This window comes from Ranitomeya variabilis, chromosome 2 (genome assembly GCF_051348905.1).
Source record: "Ranitomeya variabilis isolate aRanVar5 chromosome 2, aRanVar5.hap1, whole genome shotgun sequence".
In the NCBI taxonomy this organism is placed as follows: domain Eukaryota; kingdom Metazoa; phylum Chordata; class Amphibia; order Anura; family Dendrobatidae; genus Ranitomeya; species Ranitomeya variabilis.
The window spans coordinates 386,206,684-386,217,935 of NC_135233.1; the positions used below are offsets into that span (position 1 = coordinate 386,206,684).

Sequence of the window (11,252 nt, forward strand, 5' to 3'; positions counted from 1 at the left end):
AGTCCATGTTGCTTCTGTGACTTGGCCCATTGACTTACATTGCTCAGTATGCATTCCTTCCTTAACGTGGATATCACACCAACCAAAAACATGCTCGTCTGAGCTAACTGTGGACAAGTGAGGAGAAAAAGAAATATGATCATAAGACCTTAGTTTTATTTTAATAGGACATCATTATCAATTTCATGCTTCATCACATTCATAACCTGAAGCGAGAACAACTAAATCTTGTTCTCTGAGCACTGTGTCTTCCAAAAATAATACCAATATTTATTTTAACATGTGACTTTATTTGTCAGTACTTCAGCTTATCAATAACAGGTAAAAAATGTGAAACATTTGGTAAATGGATGCATGGCCCCCACAAGAATCACAAAGTAGTCCACGAGAGTCCACCATGGTTCACTCAGGCTCTTTTAGCTGTAATATAATGAGCATTAAGAGCAGAATCCTTGAGAATTATTTTAACACTTTGCTTATATTGTTAGCCGTTTCAGCTGCTTTCTCGCTGCCGACTTAACATCTTTATTTTTCAGGCTATAAATAAATGGGTTTAAGACAGGAACGGCCGCGGTGTTAAATAAGGAAAAAAGTTTGTTGGAATCCAAAGTGTCTGTAGAGCTTGGTCGCAGATATTGGCAGACGAGACTTACATAGAGGATAATGACCACCGTGAGGTGTGAAGAACATGTGTAGAAGGCTTTACGTCTCCCCGAGCTGGAACGTATCCTAAGGATGGTGACAATAATGAAGACATAGGAGATAAAGGTAAGAAGGAAAGGGGTAAAACTTACAAGGAACAGCCCTTCAATAAAAATAATGAGCCTCAGTAGAGTAGTGTCACTACAAGACAGCTTCATGATTGGCAAAATATCACAGAAATAGTGGTTAATCACATTGGACTTGTAGCAGGAAAAGCGAGATATGGCTAACATGTGAGGTATGACCTCCACAAAACCCAACGCCCAACAGACTGTGGATGAAAGAACACAGATCTTACGGTTCATAATCATGTGATAGTGCAAGGGATTACATATGGCCACATATCGGTCATAACTCATGGCTGTCAGTATTAGCAGCTCATTGCAGGTCAAAGAAGAAAAGATGTACATTTGTGACATACAGTTGGTGAAGGACACAGTTTTATCTCCAGACATATAGGACAGTAGTATTTTATGTAGAGTTATCGTCAAGCAAAACACATCCAGAAAGGATAAGTTTCCCAAAAAGAAGTACATGGGAGTGTGAAGATGAGTCTCCAGGCAGACCAGCAGGAGAAGGGTCATATTTCCAGTTACTGTTATGAGATATAAGATCAGGACAAGGAGGAAAACCAACGCCTGCAGCTCAGGGACCTGCGAAATCCCCAGAATGATAAAATATGTGAAGGAGGTTTGGTTATGAAAACCCACATTTTCAAGGCTGTTTGAATTCTGGAAAAGATAAGATGAAAAAATTATACTAAAAAATATATTTTTTAAATATATGGCTGTGTGAGATACAGTGCAGAGAAACCACTAAGTAGTATCCTGTGCAATAGCAAACTATGAGGCATCGGAGGAGTAGGTTAAGCCACATTATGTGGTCCACCCTGAACAAACCAAGACAAGTCGTAATTCAACCTTCAATGATCTCCAAAGAGGCACTTTGGCTTAGAGGTTACACTCTCAGGAGGTAAGTAAGACAAGTTTTACTTGCAAAGAAGCACATTTAGCATATTTAGTCTATAGCATAGATCAGCTCCATATAAGTAACTTCCCTTTAAAGGCCGCAACGATTTACAGATGCCTATACTTCAATCTATTACAATGTTATTTACAAGCCCAACTCAGGATATAAAACTTGGCACATACTAAATGCTGAAGTGTAGAAATTTAATGTAATCCGGAAGAAGTAGTTACATACAATAAACAGATAGACCTTCCTCAGTGTGCTATAATTAAAGCAAAATTCAAATAAGGATCAGAAAAATGGATAAAAAGACAGAAATAAAGTATATACAACATATTTTAAAAAAATAAACTTTCCGGCGAGCCTACTAGCCAGATTCAGGGCCTTATTAAAACTGTTTTGTCTAGATTCACCGAAATAGGGGTATTAGACATGAGAACCTGTGATTTTTTCACAAAAAAAACACCCTATTACACCCATCCTCTATATACTCCCTAAAATACCTAAAAATCTGGAAAATCTACCTGGCAGACCGATTGTAGCATCCACCGGGTCCATTTTATCACCTATCTCCATTTACCTGGAGAGGATTCTTACACCGCTCATTAAGCAAACAACTTCTTTTCTCCTTGATACAGGAGCTTTTCTCAGCATCATTAACCCCTTCACCCCCGGAGCTTTTTCCGTTTTTTCGTTTTCGTTTTTCGCTCCCCTCCTTCCAGAACCATAACTTTTTTATTTTTCCATCAATATGGCCATGTGAGGGCTTATTTTTTGCGGGACGAGATGTACTTTTGAACGATACCATTGGTTCTACCATGCCATGTAACAGAAAACGGGAAAAAAATTCCAAGTGTTATGAAATTGCAAAAAAAGTGCAATCTCACACTTGTTTTTTGTTTGGCTTTTTTGCTAGGTTCACCAAATGCTAAAACTAACCTGCCATTATGATTCTCCAGGTCATTATGAGTTCATAGACACCTAACATGTCTAGGTTCTCTTTTGTCTAAGTGGTGGAAAAAAATTCCAATTTTGCAAAAAAAAAAAAAATTTGTGCGATTTTCCAATACCCGTAGCGTCTCCAATTTTCGTGATCTGGGGTCAGGTGAGGGCTTATTTTTTGCGTGCAAAGCTGGCGTTTTTAATTATACCATTTTGGTGTAGATACGTTCTTTTGATCGCCCGTTATTGCATTTTAATGCAATGTTGTGGCGACCAAAAAAACATAATTTTGGCGTTTTGATTTTTTTTCTCGCTACGCCATTTAGCGGTCAGGTTAATCCTTTGTTTTTATTGATAGATCGGGTGATTCTGAACGCGGCGATACCAAATATGTGTAGGTTTGATTTTTTTTTTTATTGTTTTATTTTGATTGGGGCGAAAGGGGGGTGATTTAAACTTTTATATATTTTTTATTTTTTAAAAATATTTTTAAACACTTTTTTTTAATTTTGGCATGCTTCAATAGTCTCCATAGGAGGCTAGAAGCATGCACTACACGATCACCTCTGCTACATAGAGATGAAGTACAGATCACCTCTATGTAGTAGAAATGGTGGTGGACTTTGAGCGCCGACCACAGGGTGGCGCTCAAAGCAATCGGCCATCAACAACCATAGAGGTCTCAAGGAGACCTCTGGTGGTTATGGCAATGCACTGCTGACCCCCGATCATGTGACGGGGGTCAGCGGTGCGATCAACTCCGGCCGCGCGGCCGGGAGCGCTAGTTAAATGCCGCTGTCAGCGCTTGACGGCGGCATTTAACTAGTTAATGGGCGCGGGCGGATCGCGATTCTGCTCAGGCTCATTGTGCGCACATGTCAGCTGTACAAAACAGCTGACATGTAGCGGCTTTAAGGTGGGCTCCAGCGGTGAGCCCACCTTAAAGCCGCGACATGTCAGCTGTTTTGTACAGCTGACATGTCGCGGCTTTAAGGTGGGCTCACCGCCGGAGCCCACCTTAAAGCAAGGGATCTGCCAGCTGACGTACTATTCCGTCAGCTGGCAGAAAGGGGTTAAAAATCTCAGACTTGTTCCAAGGGAGGCTTTCCTTGTATCCTTCGATATCAAGGATTTATATACATCAATACCACACGAACAGGGCATACAATCAGCATGCCGCATCCTTACCTCCTCAGGGATGGACCCTGGCCAAATTGACCTATGCTGTGACCTACTCTCATTGGTCCTCACAAAGAACTTCTTTCTTTTCGAAGACACATTACCTACAGACGAAGGGCACAGCAATGGGCTCTAATGTCACACCTCCCTCCTACGCTAACTGCTATATGACAGACTACGAGGAGAGTAAGATATACACCAGTGACCTCTTCGGCTCCAATGTACTGGTGTGGAAGAGAAACATTGATGATATTTTCTGTATCTGGGGTGGTACACTTGAGTCCCTTGATAGCTTCTTCCACTTCCTGAGATCTTCATGGCCAGGACTTGATTTCACTATGACATATGACACACAAGTCAATTTTCTGGATACCCTGGTCATGAAGGATAGTGAGGGCTTTCTCACAACTGACCTATATACCAAGCCTTTGGATCGTAACAGTCTGTTACATTGCCATAGTTTTCACCCAATTAGGATGAAAACTTCCATCTCTAAATCCTAACTACAAATGGTTAATAGAATTGTCTCCAATCCAACTCTTCATCAACAAAGAACCGAGGAAATGAGATCCAAGTTCCTTGAAAGAGGTTATCCATCTCACCTCTTGGATGTATCCACTACACCGACAACCTCTTCACGGATAAAAGCTACGAACCGCATTCCATTCTTACACAATTACCACCAATTTGCGTACATCATTCATAAAACTATTAGATGACATTGGCATATTTTATAGACCGCTCACTCTAACATTAAGGAATTTAAAGAGCCCTTCCTTCCTTATTTTAGGAGAGTACACAATTTACGTGATTAAAGCAGATATAGGCTCCTCACAGCCAACACATACACAACTTTTTTTACGGAATCCAAAAGTGTTACATAGCGTTACAGTCTCTCCATGGATATCGCAGTACCTTTTCCGGCCTTTGAAACACATAGAATACACACAGTGGAACGCAATGGTCACTTCCAGTTAGGTGGAACGCTAATCCTCCACCTCCGGTCACTGGAACGCATAACGTCACATCCGATATGTAACTTCTGGTTCCGCATCACATCACCCTCTGTCTATGGCACTATTTAATGGGCAACACGGGCTATATGTATGTACTGTTCCATCTAGCTCACACCAATATTTGGTGTATTTATTTATTTTGTTTGATGATGAAGGTACGCCCTCTTGCCATTGTTTTTTCCCTTTCTTTGACCCAATTTTTTAATACGTTGTATATACTTTATTTCTGTTTTTTTATCCGTTTTTCTGATCCTTATTTGAATTTTGCTTTAATTATAGTACACTGATGAAGGTCTATCTGACCGAAACGTTTGTTTATTGTATGTAACTACTTCTTCTGGATTACATTACATTTCTACACTTCAGCATTTGATGTGTGCCAAGTTTTCTACACAAGTTTGTACGGTTTGGGAACCTGCTTGTGCACCATCTCTCAGCTGTGCTAACGTTTTCTCATTACAACTCAGGATATAGTCACATAAGGCCTTTAATTCACATTAGTGGCTCCATTGGAGCTTCTGTTTAAAGACCTGAAAATTTGATTCAGGCGTATTCATCAACAGGACCATTGACTTTTAAGTATATGGAGTCATTTTGTGCTCTGTCTGACCTCACTTTCTACAGTGTCCACCTTTTTGAGGTGGACCCAAAGGCACAGCTGACCTCACTTTTATGCCTGCTTAAAAAAAGGCAGACACAGACTACACTAAGGTCAGATAGAGCACAAAGTGACTCCATCTGCTTCATTAGAGTAAGTCGCTTTGTTGGCGTCTGGATACCGATTTTCAGGCTTTCAGACGAAAACCCAGATAGAGCCACTGACATGTGGATAAAATGTAATATGATCATATCCTCATAGAGCAGTGTGCCAAAATCCTCTCTTATTCATACAGTGCATGAAATAAATATTAGATCTCTTGCTAATTTTGTAAGTTTGCCCACTGACAATGACATGAACAGTCTATAATTTTACAGGTAGGTTAATTTTAACATTGAGCGATAGAATATCAAAAATAAAATACAGAAAATCACATTGTATAAATTCTATAAATGGATTTGCATTTTGCACTGAGAAAAAGTATTTGCACCCCTACCAACCATTAAGAGTTCTGGCTCCTACAGACCAGTGAGATGTTCCTAATCAACTATTTACCTACATTAAAGACAACTGTCTTACATAATCACCTTTATAAAAGACTCCTGTCCACAGACTCAATTAATTAGTCAGACTCTAACCTCTACAACATGGGCAAGACCAAAGAGCTTTATAAGGATGTCATGGACAAGATCATAGACCTGCACAAAGCTGGAATGGGCTACAAAACCATAAGTAAGATGTTGGGTGAGGAGGAGACAACTGTTGGTGCAATAGTAAGAAAATGGAAGAAATACAAAATGAAGGTTTAAAATCCTGCTGTGCCCGCAAGGTCCTCTTGCTCAAGAAAGCACATGTGCCGGCCTGTCTGAAGCTTGCCAATTAACACCTGGATGATTCTGTGAGTGACTGAGAGAATGTGCTGTGGTCAGATGAGACAAAAATTCAGCTCTTTGGCATTAACTCAACTTGCCGTGTTTGGAGGAAGATAAATGCTGCCCATGACCCAAAGAACACTGTCCCCACTGTCAAGCATGGAGGTGGAAATGTTATGTTTTGGGGGGTGTTTCTCTGCTAAGGGCACAGGACTACTTCACTGCATCAATGGGAGAATGGATGGAGCCATATACCGTAAAATCCTGAGTGACAACCTCCTTCCCTCTGCCAGGACATTAAAAATGGGTCATGGCTGGGTCTTCCCGCAAGACAATGTCCCAAAACGTACAGCCAAGGCAACAAAAGAGTGGCTCAAAAAGAAGTACATTAAGGTCATGGAGTGGCCTAGCCAGTCTCCGGACCTTAACCACATAGAAAACTTATGGAGGGAGTTGAAGCTCCGAGTTGCCAAGCGACAGCCTCAAAATCTTAATGATTCAGAGATGATCTGCAAAGAGGAGTGGAACAAAATTCCCCCTGACATGTGTGCAAACCTCATAATCAACTGCAAAAAACGTCTGACTGCTGTGCTTGCCAACAAGGATTTTGCCACCAAGTATTAAGTCTTCTTTGCCAGAGGGACCAAATACTTATTTTTCACTGCAAAATGCAAATATATTTACATAATTTATACAATGTGATTTTCTGGATTTTATTTTTGATATTCTATCTCTCAATGTTAAAATTAACCTACCCTTAACCCCTTAATCCCATATGACGTACTATCCCGTCGAGGTGGGGTGGGCCTTAATTCCCTCTGACGGGATAGTACGTCATATGCGATCGGACGCGCTCACGGGGGGAGCGCAGCCGATCGCGGCCGGGTGTCAGCTGACTATCGCAGCTGACATCCGGCACTATGTGCCAGGAGCGGTCACGGATGGCCCCCGGCACATTAACCCCCGGCACAAACATGATCGCAGTGTTCCGGCGGTATAGGGAAGCATCGCGCAGGGAGGGGGCTCCCTGCGGGCTTCCCTGAGACCCCGGAGCAACGCGATGTGATTGCATTGCTCCGAGGGTCTCTTACCTCCTATCCCTGCAAGCCCCGGATGCAAAATGGCCGCGGGGCTGCATCCGGGTCCTGCAGGGATTACTTCCGGGTCCAGTGCAGGCGCTGGTAAGCCTGCAGCGCTGTCAGTCAGATCGGTGATCTGATAGAGTGCTGTGCAAACTGTCAGATCAGCGATCTGTGATGTCCCCCCCTGGGACAAAGTAAAAAAGTAAAAAAAAAAAAAATCCACATACGTAAAACAAAAAAAAATAAATTCCTAAATAAAGAGAAAAAAAATTATTCCCATAAATACATTTCTTTATCTAAATAAAAAAAAACCAATAAAAGTACACATATTTAGTATTGCCGCGTCCGTAACGACCCAACCTATAAAACTGTCTCACTAGTTAACCCCTTCAGTGAACACCGTAAGAAAAAAAAAAAAAAACGAGCCAACAAACAACGCTTTATTATCATACCGCTGAACAAAAAGTGGAATAACACGCGATCAAAAAGATGGATATAAATAACCATGGTACCGCTGAAAACGTCATCTTGTCCCGCAAAAAACAAGCCACCATACAGAATCATAAGCAAAAAAATTAAAAAGTTATAGTCCTCAGAATAAAGCGATGCCAAAATAATTATTTTTTCTATAAAATAGCTTTTATCGTATAAAAGCGCCAAAACATAAAAAAAGATATAAATGAGGTATTGCTGTAATCGTACTGACCCGTCGAATAAAACTGCTTTATCAATTTTACCAAACACGGAACGGTATAAACGCCTCTCCCAAAAGACATTCATGAATAGCTGGTTTTTGGTCATTCTGCCTCACAAAAATCGGAATAAAAAGCGATCAAAAAATGTCATGTGCCCGAAAATGTTACCAATAAAAACACCAACTCGTCCCGCAAAAAACAAGACCTCACATGACTCTGTGGACCAAAATATGGAAAAATTATAGGTCTCAAAATGTGTAGACGCAAAAACTTTTTTGCTATAAAAAGCGTCTTTTAGTGTGTGACAGCTACCAATCATAAAAATCCGATATAAAAAAATGCTATAAAAGTAAATCAAACCCCCTTTCATCACTCCCTTAGTTAGGGAAAAATAATAAAATTAAAAAAATGTATTTATTTTCATTTTCCCATTAGGATTAGGGCTAGGGTTAGGGTTAGGGCCAGGGTTAGGGCTAGGGTTAGGGCTAGGGCTAGGGTTAGGGCTAGGGTTAGGGCTAGGGTTAGGGTTAGGCCTAGGGTTAGGGTTAGGGTTAGGGCTAGGTTTAGGTTTGCATTACATTTACGGTTGGGATTAGGGTTAGGGGTGTGTCAGGGTTACGGGTGTGGTTAGGGTTACCGTTGGGATTAGGGTTAGGGGTGTATTTGGATTAGGGTTTCAGGTAGAATTGGGGAGTTTCCACTGTTTAGGTACATCAGGGGCTCTCCAAACGCGACATGGCATCCGATCTCAATTCCAGACAATTCTGCGTTGAAAAAGTAAAACAGTGCTCCTTCCCTTCTGAGCTCTCCCGTGCGCCTAAACAGGGGTTTACCCCAACATATGGGGTATCAGCGTACTCGGGACAAATTGGACAACAACTTTTGGGGTCCAAGTTCTCTTGTTATCCTTGGGAAAATAAAAATTTGGGGGGCTAAAAATCATTTTTGTGGGAAAAAAAAGGATTTTTTATTTTCACGGCTCTGCATTGTAAACTGATATGGTGTCACTTCTTGGGGGTTTCTACTGTTTGGGTACATCAGGGGCTCAGCAAATGCAACGTGACGTCTGCAGACCAATCCATCTAAGTCTGCATTCCAAATGGCGCTTCTTCCCTTCCGAGCTCTGCCATGCGCCCAAACAGTGGTTCCCCTCCACATACGGGGTATCAGCATACTCAGGACAAATTGGACAACAACTTTTGGGGTCCAATTTCTCCTGTTACCCTTGGGAAAATACAAAACTCTGGGCTAATAAATCATTTTTGTGAAAAAAAAAGAATTTTTATTTTCACGGCTCTGCATTATAAACTGTAGTGAAAAACTTGGGGGTTCAAAGCTCTCAAAACACATCTAGATAAGTTCCTTAGGGGGTCTACTTTCCAAAATGGACCATCCAATATTAAAAGAAAAAGTGGCACTCACCAAAGGCTTGCTTGACAATGATCGTCCTTTATTGCAGTATTACAACGTAACGACTTTTACATGGAGAGGCGGCAGGTAGAAGGTAGGGTGCGGGGAGTGAGGAGAGGACTACGGCCGTTTCACGCTTGTGCGCTTCAACGGGTCCAGGTGCACAATTAAAATCGTCATTTCCTTTTATAGGGGAATAGACTTAACAATGTGAGTGAACAAAACAATAAAAACATATACAATTGTGCATTACTTGACTGTAAACAGCATCACTCTGGAACCAAACTTACAATACATCACGTATTCTTTTAAAGAGCATTTTATGATTTTATATTTTAAAGAAAGATCGCCATGTCCAATTTTTCATTAAGACCTAAAGGTCCCTGCGCATTAGTTTCAATAATCCACCTTGCCTCACGTTGGAGTAATAATTTATTGTGGTCACCACCCTGCGGTGGATATTTTACCACCTCCAAACCCGCAAACCGCAATAAGTCAGGGTCTGAATTGTGCACATCATGCATATGTTTAATTAAACGTGGGCAGCCTTTACCGGAGGTAATTGAGTGATGATGCTCCCTAAATCTATGGACTAACGGGCGAATGGTTTTGCCGATATAAAAGAACAGGCATGGGCAAAAAATCACATAAACTATAAATTTGGTTTTACATGTGATAAAATGACGGACTGTATGGTTGATTCCTCCAATACGTATAGGATTATTTAAAAGTCTTAGATGACAAAAATTACAATTTCCGCACTTATAATTTCCCTGCGGTGTACATTTTTTTAGCCAATTATTTCTCTCAGGTAAGAGGCGATTCTGTACTAGCAGATCGCCTAAATTCTTAGTACGTTTATAAGCGAATCGAGGATGATTCACCGTGATTTCAGCCAAATCCCTATCACTTTGAAGCACGTGCCAGTTTTTATTGATGGCTGAGTGAATTTCTCTGTCCACTGGACTGTGTGTAAAAGAAAAGACGAATTTCTGATACTCATTTTGCGAGGTGAGTAATTGATTCTCTCTCTTGCGATATTTCAAGAGATCCTTCTGTTTAAGTTGTTTTACTCTTTTTTCCGCTGTTAATAAGATATTGGAAGGGTATTTTCTTTTTAAAAAATTATTTTTTAACTCAGATAGTTGTTCATTAAATACTGTCTCGTTGTTATTTAGTTTTCTATAACGCACCATCTGGCTATATGGAATGCTTTTCTTTGTATGAGCCGGATGTGCGCTATTAAAGTGCAGTACGCTGTTAGTCGCAGTTGATTTTTTATATACCCGTGTATTTAGTTCACCTTTCACAATATCAATTTTTACATCAAGGAATTCTAGAGAATTGCCTCCATAACAGGCGGTAAACTGCATATTTTCATCATTCACGTTATTAAGGTGGGTTACAAAGGAATCAAAGGTCTCTCTAGAACCATCCCAAATTATGAAAATATCGTCCGCAAATCTTAAATATGTACGCACATGTTTGAGAAAAGGATTTGAAATTGACATTATAAATTTCTCCTCAAAAGCAGCCAAGAAAAGGTTAGCAAAGACACATGCAACGGGCGTACCCATTGCAGTGCCTGTGCATTGCAAGAACCATTTATCCATAAATTTGAATGCATTGTGCCCAAGCACAAACTCCAGACTTTCGGTAATGAAAGATATGAAGTCCTGATCTTTGTCCGTATTTATCAAAATATTGCGTATTGCCTCTATGCCTTTGGTCTGCGGTATCCGTGTGTATAAACTGACAATGTCAATGGATACTAAAGAAAAGGTCGG

General features: G+C 40.7%; 1 protein-coding gene across 1 annotated transcript; it reads right to left on the reverse strand.

Moving 5' to 3' along the window:
• Positions 1-476: 476 nt before the first annotated feature.
• Positions 477-10,976, reverse strand: LOC143803811 (olfactory receptor 6C1-like). The gene is made up of 2 exons (XM_077281577.1): positions 10,296-10,976; positions 477-1,433 (listed from the first exon to the last, which is right to left on the reverse strand). The coding sequence occupies exons 1-2, from the start codon at positions 10,974-10,976 to the stop codon at positions 477-479; spliced, it is 1,638 nt and encodes a 545-aa protein (XP_077137692.1).
• Between the last annotated feature and the right edge of the window lie 276 nt (positions 10,977-11,252).